This window comes from Thunnus albacares, chromosome 11, assembly GCF_914725855.1.
Source record: "Thunnus albacares chromosome 11, fThuAlb1.1, whole genome shotgun sequence".
Taxonomy (NCBI): domain Eukaryota; kingdom Metazoa; phylum Chordata; class Actinopteri; order Scombriformes; family Scombridae; genus Thunnus; species Thunnus albacares.
The window spans coordinates 2,573,432-2,594,596 of NC_058116.1; the positions used below are offsets into that span (position 1 = coordinate 2,573,432).

A 21,165-nucleotide genomic window follows, 5' to 3' on the forward strand; every position below is an offset into this window, starting at 1 on the left:
AGTGGCAACCTCTGGGGCTGAAAAATGAAGCCAACGCGAAAGTGCCAAAAACTGCAGTTCCTCGAATGGTCACATGAGACTGGCTCCAAAAGCGAGTCAAGACCCCCATGTTAAAATGCCCAACTTTACAGCAGAAATAAACATGTTTACAGCCTGGTACACAAAACAATTTTAGCTAATTTTCCCTTTCATGACAACTACATGGGGGGTGAATTTTTAAATAACTCACCTGTTTAAATTTTATTAAGGCTTAAAGTTATGCATAATTAAGGGTGTGGCTGCTTTGAGTGACAGGTGAGTGCCATCACAGGCAAGTTGCTACCATGGCAACAACGTTGGTTATGTAACGTAACCATGGATAATCCCAGATTCACAGAGTATAGGCGTAGCTGTTTCTATTTCAGTGTGTTTCAGTTCATGAAACATGAACATGAAACATTTTGGTCACGTAAAAAAGTCTTGTTAAGTGTTTGGTTGTGCTAAAAGACCTTCTAAGGAATCGGATCTTCAATTTTTCTGGTAAGTACATTTTGTTTGAATGGTTTTAAACCTGTTTTTTGCTAGTGAAAATCAGTATTAGTATTAGCATTATCACAGTTAACTGTAGACTGTAAATAAACTGTGCTAACCGAGCTAGCAGTTAGCGTTAAGGTTGGCGCCACCCTCTCATCCAAATATGGTCACTTCTGGCTCCAAAAATCCAAGATGGTGACGGTCAAAATGCCAAACTCAGGGCTTCAAAATGGGAGTCCTTAAACCAATAGGTGACGTCATGGTGACCACATCCATTATTTTTACACTATACGCCCTAGACTTATTACTCTACTGGACACATCAAGATGAAACTACTTTCTATCTTCTTATTAATCTCCTGTTAGAATGTCTGAGCATTCCTATTTATACATCCAAACAGCTGTCAAGCAGAGAAGACTTCTCACTGTCAATCAGTTATGGAGAAAGTTTCAAGACAGCTTATTATTAATGTTACCAAATTTGAAACCAGAGTCTGAACAAAACTTGGACGTGATGGTGGCTAGCTTGCTTACTACCAAGACAAAACTTGTGAATAGGATAATTTTGAAGTCATTGGAAGGTGCATTTTTGTTTGTGTTTGTTTACTTTAAACTAGTTTCCACCTGCATTTAGTCTTCCTAAGCTAGGCTAATTGCTGTTTGGACTCACAGAGATGAAACTGTGCATCCAGTATAAAGATCTCTCACTAGACTCTGGGTAAGACACCAAATATGCAAATTTCATTCGTTCAGGTATTTATGTAATCGTTAAAACTGTCAGACTCTGATGAAATGTCGACTAGTGCTTAAACCATTAATCAATAATTGACTGTTTAAATAATTTATCAAGCAGAAATGTTTAAGTCTTTAGTCCCAGTTTCTCAAATGAGGATTTGCTGCTTTTCTCAGTTTAATACAATTGTAAACGGAATCTCTCTGAGTTTTGGACTCGGACAAAACAATAAAATTGAAAACATCACTTGAGCTCTGGGAAATTGTGATGTCCATTGTTCACTTTTTCTAGCCGGTCTTTGTGGACGGGTCCAGTCTGAGTGACCAAGAATTAAGGTTCTCTGGGCTGCTTGGAGACACTTGTGTGGCTGATTTTATTTAATACTTTTATGCAGCCTGCTTACATCTCGACTGCTATTGAACCCAGTAACCATGCTTGCATAAGGATAATGATAAGACAGATGCAGCAGTCTCTCACAAAATGAGCTAATTAATCAATTTATGCCCAATTTTTTTCCCCAAATGTATTGAATAAATATTCACACAATCAGCAAATTATTACACCTTAAAAAACAAACAAACAGTTTGTTGCAGCCCTATTGTAGACAACAACTGGCCATTTATTTGATGCACTGGCTGACCAAATCCCATTTCTGTGTGTTGTCTTTTTTTGTCGTTGAATACACCGGATGTATGTGTGTGTGTGTTTACCTGTCGCAGTGGTTGCACTTGAATGGCTTTGCTCCGGTGTGTTTGCGGTAGTGCCGTGTCAACTCATCACTTCGGGCAAAACGCCATTCGCAGCCCTCCCATGAGCACTTATAGGGCTTCTCACCTGAGAGACAGAGAAAGAGAGAGAGGAGAAGGTGTCACATTTTATTATCGTGTCTACATCTAATTTCCCACGTCTAAGCTACAGCTGTTCACTAATATACAGGTTTACACCTTTGGCTTTTATAAATACATGCACACCCTCCTACTCACACACAGAGCCCAGGGGCCGGGCAGGCAGACCAGTTTTAACACAACAGCCATTTCAATGAGCCAATACACTCAATTAGCTGTAAATGAAGTCTTTCAGCACTGCGGCATGTTAATTCATAATCCCAAATTCACCCTGAAATGAGTCTCGTTTTGTTCCCTCTATCACCATCACCACCCCCTTGCCCACACACGCACATGCACGCACACACACACACACGCAAACACACACACACACACACACACCCTGAGGTGGTGGGATCTGAAATGTAAATGAAGTTTCATCCCCCAGTTCACCAGATGGGAGAAGAGATGGTCTATTGTTCTCAGCCTGTAGTTATCTCTCCATGATAGAAAGCCTTCCAGCTGTGTGTGTGTGTGTGTGTGTGTGTGTGTGTGTGTGTGTGTGTGTGTATTCAGGACCAGAGAGTTTAGTTAGAGGTGTGTGTGTGTGTAGTGAGTAGGAGCAGACTGTCTTGTGTAAGTACCTGTATGTGTGTGTGTTTCTGTGTGTGAATATGCATTTTAGGGGTCAGCAGATTAAGCATCAAATCTGGCCTTCCACCAAAATCATACACCCCAATAAAGGCAATATTAGCACTAATAATAATGCAATTATGAATAAAAATAAGAAAAAATCATTTTCTTTCATTGAGCTACTTCAAAACAGTTCAATAATTTTCCATACATCCACTGTAGGTATGAGACACCTTCAAATTTAGATGAAAATGTCCTTTAGTTATTATCTAATAGTTAATATCTTCATGTGGAGAGAGCCACAAACTGATACTACACTGCTCTTTAATATGTCATAGTATGGAAACAGGCTGGTGCTAAAATTAAGTAATAAAACACACATAAAAGGGTTTGCTGATGTGGGCATATTCCTACAGGTACCAGTGAGAAGATGAAAAATTATCCAGAAAGTCCAGTTTGATAGCTTATCACACATCAAAATGCAGCCCAGTGGATTATAATACTGTGGGAAGTTATATTTATATATACTCATATCTTTTTTATGGGTCAGGTAAGCTATCAGGAATGTGTGCTTGCACATATGTGATTGGCCGACACAGTGCGTTGGTGGATGATGTTGCATTGAGTTGAGCCAAGTTCTGCATTTTTGCTGACGACTGAGTGTTTTATTTTGCCCGTGTCTCATGCAGCATCAGGACCCCTTATTGAAATACGTGGAGCTGTATTTTTTGACACAGTGCTAATGACACTCTGAACTTATGCTCCAAAACAGACACGTGGTTAATATACACTGCATTGGTTGTTTATACATTTGTAGTGGCAGCTGTAATAAATGTTGGGCTGTATGCAGATGTCACATGGCCAGATACAGAAATTTACATCACAAAAACCTTTTGACAATGTGGATGCAGAAACTTGACCTGCCCCACTATGAGAAGGACAAGTAAAACATCAACCATACTTCTAAAAACTAAAATCTATTTGATTTCAAAATATCTTCAAAATATTCAAGCAGAGGAGTTTAAAAGAGTTAAAAAGAGTTTAAAACACAGATGAGTCTCCACTGAACCTATAAAACTGCACTGACCTCCTCTGAGCAGTGTTGAAAAAACTGGCCTAGCCTAGTGGTAGACCCCTGGTGTGTGTCTGTATGTGTGTGACTCTGTGCCGTGTGTGTGTGTGAACTGGAGGGTGGTGACTATAATTGGGGTCTTAATGACTCTTAATTGGGAGTAATACAGCAGCTTACAGTCAGTTAGCCAGATGTCCCAGCAGCCCCTCCACTCCCATCACAGCACACACCAATCTTCTTAAGGAGACAAACAAAAACACACACCAGTTCAGAGCAAAGTGGAACTAATGTGAAATCTGAAGCGTTTCACAATATGGTGAAAACACAATCGGATGTGGTAGAAAAGGATGCGGTTGCAAGTGCGCTAGGGCAAACAAAAGAATTGAATTTTTCTTTGTTTTGTTCTGTAATAATGTTATAAATTGAAGTGATGCAATAAAATATGTTACAAAAGTAGAAAGAATGGAAATAAAAATGGCAGCCAACAAACCATGACAATGTAGCCTGGTTCCAGACCTCTGACACACCACTAACATCTCATTTTCAGCAATTCCAATATGTTTGCTATTGTGCTCACTGAAAGCTGTTTACCTGTTTGGAGAAACAACCGAGCCAATCAGAGCATTGTAGGTGGGATTAAGAATGCTTGGATAAGACGGACACAGCTGTACAGATTGTTGAAAGATGACCTACAGAAATAACCACTCTGAAATCAGCATATCTATTTGATATATGCTTTGACATGAAAACCATTAAGTTAAGTGCTCTTGATGAACACTATCACGGCTTCTGTGTCGACTACAAACAATGTCTCTGTCTACTGATTGGTATGAGCAGAACAGAACCCCCCCCCAAACAGAAACTGGCTAACATGAACACAATATCAGACTGAATAATGATGTGAAATGAAACAGCAATTTAGTCATAAGTGCCACTTTAGGTGAAAAGCGATTAATGGAAATGATTAACCTGACAGACTGACAGAGGAGTTACTGGTGCTTTTCTCTGTGGATGACAACATCTGTCAGTCAACCCACCGCTTTGGTTCAGACTGAGATGTCTACAGTATACAACCACTGGATGGATTGCCATGAAATTTTGTACATACATTCATGGTCCCCAGAGGACAAATCCTACTGATTTTGGTGATCCCCTGACTTTTCCTACTGTGCCGCAATGGGGCTGACATATCTGCATTTCAGCAACTACTGGTCATGAAAGTTGGTACAGACATTCAGGTTGCCATAGGCGCCTGAGCAATGGAGCAATGGAGTCAATGCATCCCCATTATTCAGTTAGGGGGAGCAAAGTGATGGTTTTGCTACCCCACTTTTTGTCTCTTTAAAAATAAACTTATCATCATAGAGCCCCCCGCAATCAGGTGATTATATTTAAGCAGCCTATATCAATCATTTGATCATTTTACTATTTTCAGCAACTGACAAAAACGAGTAATTTAAAAATCACACATTTTTGGACCATCCTTTGAGTTGGTTCAGTCGAAGCCGTCGCTGATCGATCTGAACAGACTGACAGAGAGTAGCTTTTCCTCACAGCATGAAAGTGTCTGAGTGAACAACAGTCAAATACTCAGTGGTGGAAAGTGACTTATTTAGACTTTATTTTAGACTACTTTGCTTTAGTTTAAGTTTTAGTCAGACTTTGGATGGAATTATTTTTAAATACGAGGGCACATCACTCCATGTAATGATCTCTCCTTTCATCCAGCTGCTCTGCGCTGTGCTTTCATTATTATGATTATTCTCTCATTTTCTTATACAAGTTTACTCTAAGGGGTGGTTTACAGTAAGGTCTAGTGCTTGACTGAAATGGCCCTTTTTTGAGATAACCCTTGAGATGACCCTTGATTTGAGATAATCTGCTTTTAAAATGACACATATCAATATCAAATGATCTGCTTTTGAAGTTATGATTATTCATTCCTGTATAACATTACAACTACATCAGCTAGTGGTCTATTGAGAATAGCTCCCACTAGAAGCTGTGAGATTAGAATTAGATTGTGAGGCCATTTCATTCATCCAAATTGTTTGTACTTTATTGCAATTGTTAAACTTTGAAGATGCCTTGTGATTGTAGAGAATAGCAACCACCCTCAGGTTTAACATTGTTTAACCAGGTTTCATTATGCAAATCATATTGTGATGTGTTGTAAGGCTATTTCATTTATATAAATTGTTTATCCTTGTTTGACCTTGAAGATGGCCTAGTAGCCTGTAACCTCCTACCATTTTAGGCTACATAATGTTTTTATAAATATAATTTCAAATATGAAATAACCATTCTTCTGAATCATTTCCTTTCCTGATCCACCCACTTATATACTCTTCTTGATGCAACCCTGGCTTTCATAGCACCCTGATTTTTCTTTTGCAGATTATTTTTAAGTTTATGCAAAGTTTGAACATCATTTCTATGGAGACATACAGTACCTACGGATGTCTCTTCCTACTTTTTCTCATTCTTCTACCTTTAAGTCTCCAACCATACTGCAGGGCATAATTTCTCAATCACAATCCAAGAAGATGAATACTTGTGAAGTTGCTTTTCTGCACTTTAGTTGTCTTAAATCACCTTCTTGAAACACCACACAAGAATAACTCAACCGGTAGAAAGTACACCTTCAGATGGACTAATATCTGAGAGTTGCAGAGCGGCACCGAGAGCAAGGTGATGCAACGACAAGTAAAAGATGATGTGCTACAGGAAGATCCAACTATGAATGATGCCCTCTTCCCCTTCATTTTCCCCCAGTTCCTGTCTCTCTTTGATGGGAGTCGTCTTTCATCCACAGACACAACGTGACTGCAGGGTGACGCAGTTGTTCTCGGACTAAATTAATTCCAGGTCACGAGCTGTGCTCCCCTGGATTTGCATATTCAAATTCTTCAGTCAAATCTCATGCAGTCAGTTGCTGATTTCCACAACAGAGATCTGGGTTTTGTTTTGCTCACCATTGTGCATTTCTGGTGATAGGCCTTCCTCTGCCAGCTCCTGCACAGTTGATCTGATTGTGGACAAGATCAGAGTTCAATTATCCTGAGCTCTAAGAGATCGCCTACTGTAGCTTCCGTTGCATGGTGTCTGTAATTCAGTGGGCTTTGTCACTGAGGGTTACTTTGATCAGTCTTTCTGAAAAGCTGATGTTCCTGTGGTTTTTCTGTCCATATACAAGCTAAATGAATATCCCTCTTCCGTAAGCACCTCATCATTTTAACAAAGATAAAACAACAATTCAACCATTCAAGAACAACACATCCAGAGAGTCTTAGACACTGGCATGATGTCAAAGTCTCATCCTAGACTGTGAAAGCCTGATGGGTTGGTAAAAAAAAAAAGTTTGTGACTGCCGTCAACTGTGGTAATGATGATGATGGAGGAAATCCTGACACCAACAAGCTTTGGGTGAAGACCGACAAAAATGCAAGTACAAGTGAGGTTTCTGTGCAAGTTGGCGAGAGACGCACTGGGCATTTGGAAGACCTTGTAATCAAGATGTCACTGCTTCACATCAAGAGGAACCAGGAGAGATGATTCAGACACTGACTTGGTGGAAAACCTGGATGAGACCCAGAGCAAGCTGGACTAGTACAAGAGGGACTACATCTCCCAGCATGTGTCAGGGATCCCTCAGGAGGGACTTTGGGAACTTGCTGGGGAAAGTATTTGGGCAGCCCTGCTCTGTGACCCTGATTAGAATAAGTGGCTTGAAAGTGAAAGTCTTCTATTTTATCCTTCTTCTTTAAAAAAAAGAATGTGAACACATAGCAAACATTTTGTGATAAAGATATGTCTGAATAAGGATACTTTACAATTACTGTTGAAGAAGACACTAACAGTAAACATAATTAATAATAATTTAAAAATTGTTAAAAAACAACATAAATTGCGGCCAATAAAACATTTATAACTGTAGTTTATTGCTGCAAAGTTTTATTTTTTTTTATTTTTGCATATCTGCACATATATCTGTACATGCCAATGCCATTTCCACTATGATCAGTCAGTCACTATGATCCCAGCTGCATTTCCTTTGCTCAAAGAGACAAGCTACACATATTAGCTCTACTTTGAAGGTACAACAAGAAGTTCTCTATTTTTTATAAAGGCCCACAATCCTCTGGTACAGCTGTGAAGAATGATTCTACAAGAGATAACCTCTAGTTCAATAAAGAAACACGTATCATCCATGTTGAGTCTTCAGCAGTAGTATCTGCATGTGTGAATCCTCCTACTCACTCCACAGAGTCCTCCTCACTCAGGACCCAATAAAGTACCCATATTTTCAACATACAATAGCAAACCACTTGGCATCTTATCGTCTAGGCCTGTTGGAGAAACGTTAAACTCTCAACCTGCATGTGTGTGTGTGTGATATGGGGTATGAGTGGGAGCCGCAGGTGCCAGACAGGCGGCTGTTTCACACCCGTCTTCTGTAATTGGCCAGAGCACCCTATCTTCCTTCAATAGGACCCCCCTCAAACACACATACATGCTCAAACACACACATGCTCTCTCTCTCTCTCTCTCTCTCTCTCTCACACACACACACACACACACACTGTTAGTGGAATAAAGCAAGGCCAGTTCGGGCCTGACGCCACAGCAACCATGACGCCAGCCAATTATAGCGCGGCAAGGCAAGGATGCGTGATAAAGTCACCTAGCAACTGAGAGAAAGAGAGGAGGGGGGGGGGGGTGGAGGGTGGGTGAGGGGTGGTGGGTGAGAGAGAGAGAGTGGGAGAGAGACATTAACAGGCATGGACAATCCACCAGCCACCAACCAATTATGGAAGAGTGTGATGCAGTTGCTTGGCAACCCAAACTGAATGAGCAAGTGGAAGACAGAGAGAGAGAGAGCAGGTTGGAGGTAGGATTGTGGGTGTAGAGGTATATAGTTATATGTGTGTGGAGGTCTGGGGTTACAGCAGGGTTTTTCCTGAATCCACATGAGGTACCACAGAGGGTGGGGGTGGGGTTGAGGTCTTGGAAAGTCAGACTCAAACTGCAGTAACCATACCAGTGATTTTTCATGTTTTAGCCCATTAACCACATATCACATAATTACACTTTACATCACAGTTAACCATTTTGTAAATGTGTAAAATATTGTATATTTTGTCTCCAAAATCAATTAGCACATACTTGAAACTTGCTTCAGTTCCATGAACCATTACAGTTAACATCAAGTCTGTGTCAATTTTATGGTTGTGAGATAATCCAGCACGGCGCTCTACTTTACCATGCGATGATAATGTTACACTGACAGAACGTAAATTACACAACTCAAGCAAAACAGTTGTTTATTTACAGTCTGTCAGTAGATTTTCTCATATTGAAATGAATGGAAATCCCTGGCTGGATAAAGGAGGAAAAATATTTACCTTTTATTCTATTTAATGTTACTGTTTTTGACTATTTAGTAGGATGTAGCAATATATAATTTTACATTTCCAATACAGAAGTGTGAAAGATGCACTGATGAGCAGAGAAATGAATTGCAAATAAATAAATCGGACTAGTTTTGACCCCCAAAAGATATTAATGTTTGTTTTCTGATATTAAATGTCATGCATTAAACATATGAACAGTCAAAGGTCTGAAATATTGCCTTAAAATATTGACAATATTGACATTGTAAATGAGGTGTTAGAGTGTTACTCTAACAAAGTTTAGACATTTGCTCTTAAGGGCATTTTCATCCAGATGTTTTATATTCTTCACTGTAGTTCTATGTAGATAACAATTTGCAAAAAACCCCATAAAAACCAAAACCTATAGGGAAAAAATTGTGTTTCGCCTTTTCTCTTTTTTTTTCCTGAACTGCATCTATGACTGCCGTTCACAGTTCATATATCACACATCATTAAATCACACTTTGGAGCTGTTGGACCGTCTACATTTTTTGTTATTTTTGATGACGCTAGGCCAACAATTTCCCTCAGCTTCCAGTCTGCGTGCTAATCTACAGTACGCTAAACTTGACTCTGTTTTATTTCTGTCCTAGAAGCACATCATCATCTGACAGCAGCTATGTGCATTTTCCAAAATGTTGGGAGTGTTCCTGTGTGCTGCAATGCAGCATATGCACATCCAAATATTGTATCAGGTACGTTGACAGTTGTAGAAAAAGGAGCGCACACAGATGATGTTACTCCCCCAAAATTTCATTAAGTGCAGTTAAGACTTTTGAAAGACAAACACTCCCTCCAAAACTGCTCATCTACTCTGCTATCACAGGTGCCGGGTGCCAAGGGGGGGGGGGGGGGGGGGGGGGGGGGGGGGGGGGGGCTGCTGCTTGAATAACAACCAGGATACAAGTATTGGTAATTCCTACAGTTATTAGACATCCAAGAGAGAAAAACCCTGGCTCAGAGTCAGAACAGCTCTGCCTGAATTATTTGGAGATTTACTGAATTAATTTGTACATTTAATAATGTAACAACTCATTGCTAATTGAAGCAGTTCAGCAGTTCTGTAGTTCAGAGCAACTGTTTTGGATATGCATTTAGGAATACCATTACCAGCATTATGTGAAATTGCAGCACATGTACAGTATACTCCTGACAGACCTCCCTATAACGATGTTTCTAATGGCCTCTGGTGTGCACTATGTGACAGTAAGTGTACTGATGCTGTGCAGGCTTTCTGCAGCTGCTCCTCCCTGTAGTCTTTGCTATGTTAATCCCTCCCTACATGTATGTTCAATGATTTATGGTCATAATAACCCAAAAAGAGGATTAAGCTAATTAAACCACAGAGCTGTGCTTGTAATGAACACACTGGGAGGGAATACACCGCCCCCACATTTATACCACACATACACACACAGAGTGAAGAAGCTGCAGGGTGTCTTTCTTTTTTTTTCAGTGAATGAATCTGCATTTAAAAACTCATTGTTGGTTGGCATGACTCGACCGTAGACTCATCAGAAGATTAAAGATACTGCAGTTAGCGGTCATGCTACCAGAACACTAGCTGCACCACCCTGGATTAGCTATAATAAAGTTACAGCTGCAGGTTCCCCTGCTTATGCTAGGTGCTGCCCTGGAATGTAATGCTATACTTAAAGCCATGTGATGGTCGCTGGGATCATATAAGCCTGTAACACGCTGGATTAATGATGCCAAGGTTGCTAGTATTAATACAGTGGAGGTCTGCAGGCTATGTATTGTAATCCTGGTGAACACCAAGGAAACTGCTATCACCACATGATGACAACTGGAGGCCATGAACCACTCCGTACTGTGAATGATGCTGTGGTACAAGCCAAAGTTGAATAATGCTACCTGGAGGTGGTACAAGCCTGCACACACCTCATACTGCAGATAAGTGACGGATTCAGCCTGAGTTTCCCAGGCTAAAATACATCCAATCCAGCAGGCATTTCCACTTAGAAACAGATGAATAGTTTCTAAGAATGTACAAAACTGTTACACACTGGTTCCTGTCACTTCAAAAATAGTATTGCAGCTCTAAATGACCAAAACACAACAAATGCTAAATGCATTTTCACACAGACAATTCATAAAGTCTGTACCATTGAATCAGGTCTTTGGTTACCACCTAAAAACACAAAATGACTCTTAAGGCACTTCATGAAAAAACACAGCCCCTTCATTCATTTCTGATTGACGCAGTGGGGGTGCTGATACAGCAGCACAAAAAATGCAGGGTCACCAAGCAGTGTTGGCCAATCAAATACATGCCAACACATGCTTCTGGTAGATTACTTTGTAATGTGAATGGCGTATTTCTTTCTGATGCTAACCTGGTGGTCATACTGTAGCAACTACAGATATTTTATCTGTAGATTGTCTTTATGATAACTTTCCACAGTTGTAAAATCCTTCCTGATATTACTGGTGTGTGATGTTTTCACGCATGATAAGCCTTCAATCACTTCAATTTCACTGCTCTGTATGCTGCTTTGGTTGGTTTACTGATGAAATCTGCTGAAAAGTTGAAGCACATTCAACTTTTTCTTTGCCCCAATTCCTTATACTGCGTAAAACAGAAAAATTATGAATAGTTTTTTCATCAGTGCATGACCCAAGACTATACACAAAACAAAGATCTTCCTCTGTTTGGTCTACAGACTTAACAGTGGAATTGATTGAAATGTTTTGTTTCCATGTGTTAAGAGCAATAACACATCCATAAAAATATAACAGGCTAGTCCATACTGACTAAACCTCTGACCATGACAGATATTAAGTTTCAGGCTGAGTTCAGGTTACTTTTGCTGTTTGAACTCAATTCATTATAATCTCAGCATCAGTCAAATTCATCCTTTCTTGTATGTCTGCTGCAACCCACATGCTAAGCTTGCAGCTCACAGCCCCTGGACACATAGCCTGGTGCGTGCTCTGTCTGAGGGTCACCGAGAAGGCAGCTGTAGTTAGTGGCTAAAGCTGCATGTCAGACCCAGTTGGACACGGCTGACTTTGTAAAGGCATTTACTACCAGTCTATCAATCAGCAGGCAATTACTGAGGCAGGGCCTTTTGGCACTGAGCTGGTATAAAGACTCACAAGGAAATTAATAAATCTGGAGGATAATCTGAGAGGAAAAAAGAAGAAGAAGAGAGGCCATAATCCTCTACTACTTCTGAAAATTACCAACATCAGATCTTTTCTTCTGCAACACCAAATCCTGAGCAAGTCCCAGGAAAAGTATCTTTTGGTTTATGTGCATCTAGTCTGGCCTTACTTATCAAAGCTCCAGGTTTTAAAAACAGCATTGTTGACTGCAAACAGCGCAGTCAGAAAGTATTGTGAGGGTTAGACATATTTTGTTGAGTTGGCTCTGTCCCCCAGCGCATTGGATTCAAAATTATATAATGCTGACGTCATTTGACGGTGTTTACATCTACATCAGGTGAACAGAGTAGGACTCCTAGCCCTTTTTATACATAGTCCATGAATTTTAGGGGACAGAAGTTAAATGATACAACCTTAAAATAAAGTCACCAGTATGCACTTCAACCTAAAGTACTTATGTTGAAGCTAAATGTAATGAAGGTAAATAAAGGTATGTGTTATCTTACCTGTGTGGGTCCTCTGATGTGCCTTCAGATGGGAGCTCTTGGTGTAAACCTTCCTGCAGCCGTTAAACTGGCATCGGTGGACTCTCTTCTTGTTCTCTGGTACGTCTCCTCCCAGACTTCCTCCTCCTCCCTGCTCACTGTCACTGAGGGCTCCTCCTCGGCTCGGTGGGGACGGTAATGCTCGTGCTGCCACCAGTTTGGCCGCCCCTAACCCTACCTTCTTTGCCACCAGTTTGAGTGTTAGTGTGCCATCTGCCGTCGCAGTCAGCGTTTGTGTGGGTTTGATGAGGTGGCGGCCGAGCTCTGGTGATGATGGTGGTGTTAGGGATGTGACGGCAGCGCTAAGCTGTGCGGCGCTGACCCCTCCAAGGACTTGCTCCTTTGTTGTGAGGGTTTCAGTTCCTGCTTCTGCTTGGGTCTTGCTGTGGTTGGGCATCTGCAGGATTTTGGCCTGGACCTTGGGGAGAGTTACCAGTAGTGGAGGCGGGCTGGGCTGGTCGGGCAGGCTGGGGAGGAGGGGGTCCATCAGGTCCTCGTCACTGTCACCACCCTGCATGAAGGATGGCGTTAAGAGACAGTCCAGCTCCTCATCAAACAGCTCTGAGAGACGTTTGGGCTCCGTCTGTAGATACCGCTCCAACTCTAGACATGTCTGCAAGAAAAGGACACACATGGACCCAGAGTCAGAAAACAAATTTTATCTCCTGACAGGGACTTCGCTCTCTTTGGATGCTCAGAGGAGTCTATAACTCTCCTTTCACACATTCAAACAGCTGTGTTGATGGCCGTGGTATTAGCAAAAAAACTTATTCACAAAGACTGGAAGTCGCCAACTTGTTAAAATGAACTTATCTTAGTTATTTGTATCCCTTTCCCCTGGTATGTATGTGTGTGTGTGTGTGTGTGTGTGTGTGTGTGAGTGCATGTGTGTGTATGTTTAACATGGGTTTTGGGCATTGATTTTTGTGTGGTTTATATGTTGTTATGAATAATGGGCCACTAAAAATAATACTCAAAAAAAAAAGAAAAATCATATACTTTACACCTGTTAGATCACTTTTTGTGTTAACTGGCCTTATCACAGCATATAGACGATCACTGAAGAACATCACTGTTTCAGTCATGGTTAAACAAACATGGCGTCTTTGAGAACTCCCTCAAAGACCAGAACCCTTCCTACAAATCTAATTGAACAACCATTTGCAATAAATGATAACTTTGTAACATGTCTCTGACTGAAACAGTAATCAGTGGAATCATACAAAACATAAGATGCCAACTTCTCTGCTCGCCAAATGAACGTATCAGTGTTAATCCTGCCTCTCAAACAAGTACTCATACAGGACAAAAGACACTGACACATCTGTCTCTCCCTTCCAAAATCACCTATATGACCATTCCAGCATTTTCTGAACTGCCACGTCTATGGTTAATGCATGGTTAAGTTTTGGCAAATAAAACTACTTGATGAAGGTTAGGAAGAAAACTTTTACCACAACCATCCACCCTGATGTCTAACAACATAACAATGCCCCAATCCTTCTGCCTTTGCTCCTGAAAGAGGAGTCACTATTCGTACAAGTGCAAGAGGTTGTTAATAAAACATAAACAGGGGTCAGTTTAAGTGTCTGAACAAATAGCAATGGTGTAGTTTTTCTTGTGAGGAGTCTTGTCTTTGACTCAGGTATATTTGGTAGTTTTCTTCAAACTGTAGACCTTTCAGAGGCTGTGTTTACTAGTCTATTTGAATACAAATACTGTAGGCTTTATGCAGTATTTCTCTACAGCTGTTGACCATGTCACCTGGCACACGGCAGTCCTGAGAGAGGAGGGATTTAGTCTGTGATTGATTGCTGCTGCCTGGCTGAGCTCTCTGGAGCCCTGAACTGTGGAAGCCTTGCCTGTTTCCCTCTGCTCACCCAAACCAACCAGCCATGGAAGTTTTATTGCGAGATACAGGAAGGAAGGAGAGCAAGATGATGGAGGGAAAGTCAAATAAAGAAGCAAAGGGAGATGAAAGAAGGAAGAAAAAGAGAGAGAAACAAGGAAAAAAGAAGCCAGTATTTCTATGCATGTTTATCCAACCTGTTCTAGAGATAACAGAGACATCTGTGTATTTTTTCAAGAGTTTGGCATCAGAGCAGCATCGCCACAGTTGTTGGTCTCCTGGCTTTCTGTGCTTTGGTCAAGGGCACCTGTCACATCACCTCAAAGGACTTGAGCCAAAAACTTGTAGCTTGCTAACCTACTTTTTCTAACCCCAAGGCTACACCTCTCCTCTCCAAACTTATTTCCTCAAATAAAAGATGGTAGTCAATTAAAAGCCGTGTCTCTGATAATGACCGGGGGTGTGGTCAACACAAACAAGGGTGGATAAACTCCTGGTGCCTGTTATATAATGTTCATGCCAGTTAAACACAAATAGTAGTCACAGAGAAGGGAGGAGGACGGAGGAGATGTGATATAGTTTAAATATGGGGATAACGGTGCATATTTTAATAATAATGTTGACAGTGACACTACATCAGCATGGGTAACCAGGGTAACCAGGGTAACTTGGCTAAGCTGGCGAGCATACCACCATGAGCATGATACCTGCTAAGTGGTGCACTGCCAAAATGTTCTGGGTGGAACTCAAGTGCTAGAATTATTGCTCCATATGTCTGATCAAGTAGATTACTGGTAATGCAGTAACAAAAATTTAACAGAGCAAACGGAAGCAGGTGAGAAAACAAGGAGGCTTCATACTAAAATATGAGCAAATACACTTATCAAACAGAGGGAATTATAAATAAGGCCTCTCTCTAATATGAGCCTGCTTCCAATAAAGGCCTGGTACCCTCTGTGGTTGAGCTAAATAAAGACCCCGGCCACTATTAGAGGAAATACGGGATTTCGACCATACTTTTGAGGTCTACATGGGACTTTTTATTCAATCCTGCTCCTGCTTCGATCTCACCCACCTGCAACACTGTTTTTTTATATCAAAATTCTGTATGCCCCAGTCTGCAGGGAAAGTAGGACACATATGGCCTTCATGAATGATTGACGACAGTTTACACAGCTTTTAAAAAAAATTTTTAAGGCATAAACTGAAAAAAGCCAAACCTAAACCTATGAAACACTGCATTTTCAAACTGTGTTAGTATTTACAAAATGAAACTCCATCATATGTCTTTATTATGTAGTAAAGACAGTAGAAAGCTTAAAGGAAATGAGGGGAGAGAGATGAGGGATGACATGCATAAAGGACTTGAACTGATTATGAGGTCAATATGTTAAATAACTCACTAGGCCACCAGGGCATCCCATATTTGAATGCATTTACATTCTTATATTCATGGTTAAGCCCAATAACACTGTATTTTCATTTATGACAAGGTCGACCACATGTCAAGCCAACAATGGAGTACCCAATTCCTGCACCATAATGTTCATGTTGGGTCCAGCAGGGATCTAAATCCTGCTATAGTCCTATATAAGAAATTGTTTTTTGTGATGTTTTTGCCAAGAAAGAGAGGGTAGAGACAGCAGGCCAGTTTATTCTCTCTAATTGTCCACTCAGCACTTACTTATGCTGCCTGGCTCCAGCACTGTCCTGCAGCATAGGGTCCCTTCACTGTATTACTACTTGGAAAATGAATTCCCTCTGTTTGGCAAAAGGCTTCTGGCAGCTGAAAGTTCTCATCCTGATCCTCTGGCACTTTCCACCTCTGTCATCAGAGCAAATTACAGCCACTATAGAAATATTTTGTCTTAGCTGCAGCTGGTTGACTCTGTCCATTCAGTCAGACCAGAGCTGGAAGCTTTACTCCGCTCAGCCTCAGTGACGAGACAGACAGACCCACACGTTTAGTCTGAACATCTGTTGAGTGGTGATAAGCTGAACTTCCCTCTCCCCCCCCCTTCTTCCTCCCTTTAAAAGAATGTCTTTTTTTCTTAGGGATGTTCATTTACATGTGAATACAAAAAGGGGAGGGGGGGTGTACAGTGCTTCATAAGGAAACTTGAAAATGATGAGCATTTATGTAGAGAGGCAAAGATGACACCCAGGAACAATGTCTTTTGTAAAGCTAATACTTGTGCTGTGGGGAAAACCTTCTGGTTAGCCTTTTGTCCAGATTGTTGCTGTGATTTGTTAGCATTGGTATTCGTTTCAGTAATTGCTGTGTGTAATACAATATCTAGTCAAGCATGCAAAAGAGGGCTATTATATCTCTGTTTAAATTAGATCAGTCAGTGCTAATGCATCTGGAAACCAATACTAGAGATTAGCAAACAGCCATCAAGTTATCTGGAGTTTGTTTGGATTGTAGAATGATGAGTACACTGTTCATTGATCACTCATAGCAACAGGCAGCTCCATCTGGTGAGAATGTACTACAAAAAACAAAGAAATGGCTCATTAAGCACCTTAAATGATTTAGAGAAAGTTTGAATTCTTTGGTCTTCATGCTATATACTGTGTATATACAGTATGTTACTGAGATCTGGGGTTTACAACAGAATCTTCTATGGCATGAGTCCAAGAGGCATCGCACACCCAACCAATCTGACCGGCTTTTAAACAAAAGTAGTTTAATACAAATAACAACCTTAAAGTGATTACAACCAAACTAATCATTCCAATTATCCACCTGGTTGTAAAAGAACAGTGTTTAAAGTTGAATCAAGATGTAAATCCTGAGGACCTGATGATCATTAAGTTTGTAAGTCTGTATAAAGATTCTTATCAATCAGGGGTTTAAATGACATTATGATCACAGAAATATCTTTATAGGATTGGTTAAGTGTCCACTGTTACCGTTGTAAACTGTGGGAGGTATATGAAATTACGAGTCGCCATAGCAACAATAGTTGAGCATGGGGATTTATTCTTGACCTTGGGAACACATAAAGTATCTGTGATAGAATATTCTAAACTCAAAGTTCACTTATTATCTTTTACCAGAGCTTTTGACTGAATCCCACCTATATATGACATATGATTAAATTGTTTTTTTTAATCTTAACAAATAACAATGATGACTAGAAATAAAATAATATAAGGTTGTAGAAAAGGATTTGGAATTTCCCTTAACAGTGTACCATTATCTGCTTCAGAGCCCTGGAAAGAACAGGATGGAAAAAAAGCTTTGTGTTTTCTTGCAGAAGTTTAAATAAAAAGGTCAGTGTAGTTCAGGGTGACTTGGTTATCGCTGTTTCTACTAGTTAATTGTATTTGATTAGTGTCGCACGGCAACAGATTTAAGACGCTGAAGAGTTCAAGGTCATCATGAGGAGTATTTTGATATGTATAATTTATGCAGTTTTTGCCCCGAATTTAAGGTTTGTGGTTAGTTAACGTTACTGGAGATGACGCATATCCTGAAGGATTCTGAAGTCTTACTGTTGCTGCTGTTCTCAGGAGATGAAAGAAAAGATTTGCAAGAAAATGCAGAAGAAGCTTTTTTCCCCCCTTCCCATTTAAAATGTTTCCTTTTCAGGAATAATATTTTGGTATTGTAAGTTTTAAATTCATTATTCATTGTCCTCAGAATATTACAGCACTATGAATACTATGAACTAGTTCTCTCTGATACAGTAAATACGGTCTCTATTAGTGATTTCTGGAGGCATACTGTACCATTGTTTGTACTTGGACTAGAAATCAAAAATAGAAAGGTCTGTGTGTCTCCTGGCGGGGGCTGGACTGATGCTGAGGATTGTGGGAGGTGGGTGGGGAGGACAGAGGGCAGAGAGAGCCCAAGGCAGTGCGAGAGGAGCGAGCGGCAATCAAACCCACGGCCGGCAGTGAACGCACCGCCTCTGACATCACACGTATGACCTTCTCTTCCACTGTTTCTCCTACACACCATGAATATCAGGTAACAATGACATGTAGGGCCTGCAGCGTGTGTGTGTGTGTGTGTGTGTGTGTGTGTGTGTTTGTATCAGCGGCTGCTGGCTAACAGCTCAGACTGATAGCATGTGTAGGGCTCACCTCCTGTCCCCCTGCTCAGTCCCACACCATATGGAGAAAGGTCACATCGGATAACACACACACACACACACACACACACACACACACAGACTGTTTTGTGACTGTTTTGGGGAAATTTCAACAGTTGGATGGACATGAATCTCTTAGTTGAATCAATGCAGCACTGAGCTGAAAATAATCTGCTTCACTGACATTAAGTCAAAGGTACAGCACTGTGAACGTAACAATTTTAGGACACAAGTCAACTAGAGTTCAAGAGACTGCTGCAGTGAGAAACATCCAATCAGAGAGCTTTAAATTCTGTTGCTTTGATGTTAATGACAAGCTGATGTTAAAGAAGTTATCAGTTAAAAAGTTAAAAGCTCATCAGTTTAAATCAGTTTACTTTCAAAATCTGATTAACATAAATAGCTAATGTTGGATTTATATTACTTTGGCAGAATGGAAAAATCTCTTGTTATTAAATCAGAGGAGTGAAATTAGCCAAATTAGCTATTTCAGTTCTGTTACCCTTGTTTAACAAGTGAGACCATATAAACAGTGTGCAGCTCATTTATAATTATCTGAAACAACTGCACTTGTGTTAATGTTTAAATGTATCTCACAGTGATGGTGGCTTTGCAGCCATTTGGCCAGCAGTTGATTGACACTTCTATAGTATTATTGAAAAAGTGGGGGATGTCATAGCCGCCAGAAATTCCCAATTTCACCTACTCACAATTACAGCTTTCTTAAACACGGTCTGTATGATACAATGTGCAGTGTTTTTTTCCTGATCGCAACAATCACATGCTCTGAATTTACTAGAACTCGGATTTCACTTGCTGACATCGTCTCCACAGCAACAGCCTCAGAGGTTCATGGACACTGTAGTGTTAAGTACCTGTAGTATTTGATACATAAAACTGAAAAGGAAAAAAAATTGATTTTGATGGTGATACCATAACTCTATGACACTGTTAAATTATCCAGGAAAGTCAAGTGTTTCTGTGTTGAGGAAAATGTTTCAAATGTGAATTTCCAGTAAGAGAAATATTTCTGTAACCAGCTGCTTTGTCCACTAACTGCAGCTCAACAGTTTCCATTATTGAATCAGTGTAGGACATCAGTCATCACTAAAGGCCATTAAACTGTTCACATAAGCTGTCATATATAACATTGGATGAAATTGCTTCTTCAATTGCAGTTAACATACTCACTTCTATATTTTCAGTAGTGTTTATTTCAATGGTGCTTTGTTTGATTATGTTCTTGTTTTGGAGGTCAAGGTCAAGGCCAAATGCAAGGTCATCGCTGGAGTGAAAATCAAACTGTGGTTGAGCACAGCATATTGTACTTAATATTAAATGTCTATACAGCAATTCTAGTTTTTGTTTTCTTGTAAAACCAATTAATTTGGTGTGTGATTGATGTGTGTGTGTGTGGATATATTTCATGCGACTAGAGCTGAAGAGAAAAAAACAAAAGAAAAACTCCATCTCGTCCTCCTGCATCCCCTGTTCCCTCAATGACCGTTCTTTCCCTTCATGTTTTGAGTGTTTGATTTAATATCTCATCTAAAATAGCTACCAGTGATGTGCAGGGGCTGCCTGCCTGTGTGTGTGTGTGTGTGTGTGTGTGTGTGTGTGTGTGTGTGTGTGTATGTTCTCAGCCTGCTGAGGTCCATTAATAATGAATGCAGAGAGCAGAGGGCTCTGGATGGGAGCGCTAAGAGCTTTTGACAGACAAAGGATCATCGAGGACAGAGCTAAGCAAACAGACTGAAGTGGATTCAGCAGGAGATGCTCCATCTGTGTTTACATGCAGACAGTTATATGACTATTACATTTTACATATTAATCAGCTGCTATGTTGGAGTTACTATTATACAACATTCCCATTAGGACAATGGTAGGATTAAGCCATTTACACAATTCTGTTAAGTAAAACTTCCTATAATGATCTGCTGCACATATGGTTATAGCATTCAGATAGAAATTACATCATTTAAATCAGGTTTTGAGTCAGTATGAGAATGTTTAACATGACAACATGACTCACAATCCTCACTAACAACTAAAATGTTAAAACCAGACTTTTTATATATTTTGAATCTGCAACCACATGGCCTATTTATCACCTCAATGTTGTTTGGAAACTGGTTCTGGTAGATATTCCAGGACACATTTTTACATTGTTTTCAGAATCATCGCCATAACTTCCAGTTGAAAAACTGGAAACAAAGACCAGTGACGGTCCAGCCAGTAGCATGTTCCTCCAAGCCTGAGTGAAGGCGAGAACTCAAACTCAAAAACATGTACTGTCCACCTCACTGCCAGATCACAGTGAGCCAAAACCA

The 21,165-nt window shown here is 40.4% G+C and overlaps 1 protein-coding gene across 1 annotated transcript in view; it reads right to left on the reverse strand.

Moving 5' to 3' along the window:
- Window positions 1–21,165, reverse strand: part of klf7b (Kruppel-like factor 7b) — a 73,947-nt gene that overhangs the window by 14,202 nt on the left and 38,580 nt on the right. The window contains exons 2-3 of the mRNA XM_044366205.1: window positions 12,845–13,496; window positions 1,956–2,079 (exon numbers count right to left, since the gene is read on the reverse strand). Of these exons, the coding sequence (XP_044222140.1) occupies window positions 1,956–2,079; window positions 12,845–13,496 (776 nt within the window). The remainder of the gene's footprint in view (window positions 1–1,955; window positions 2,080–12,844; window positions 13,497–21,165) is intronic.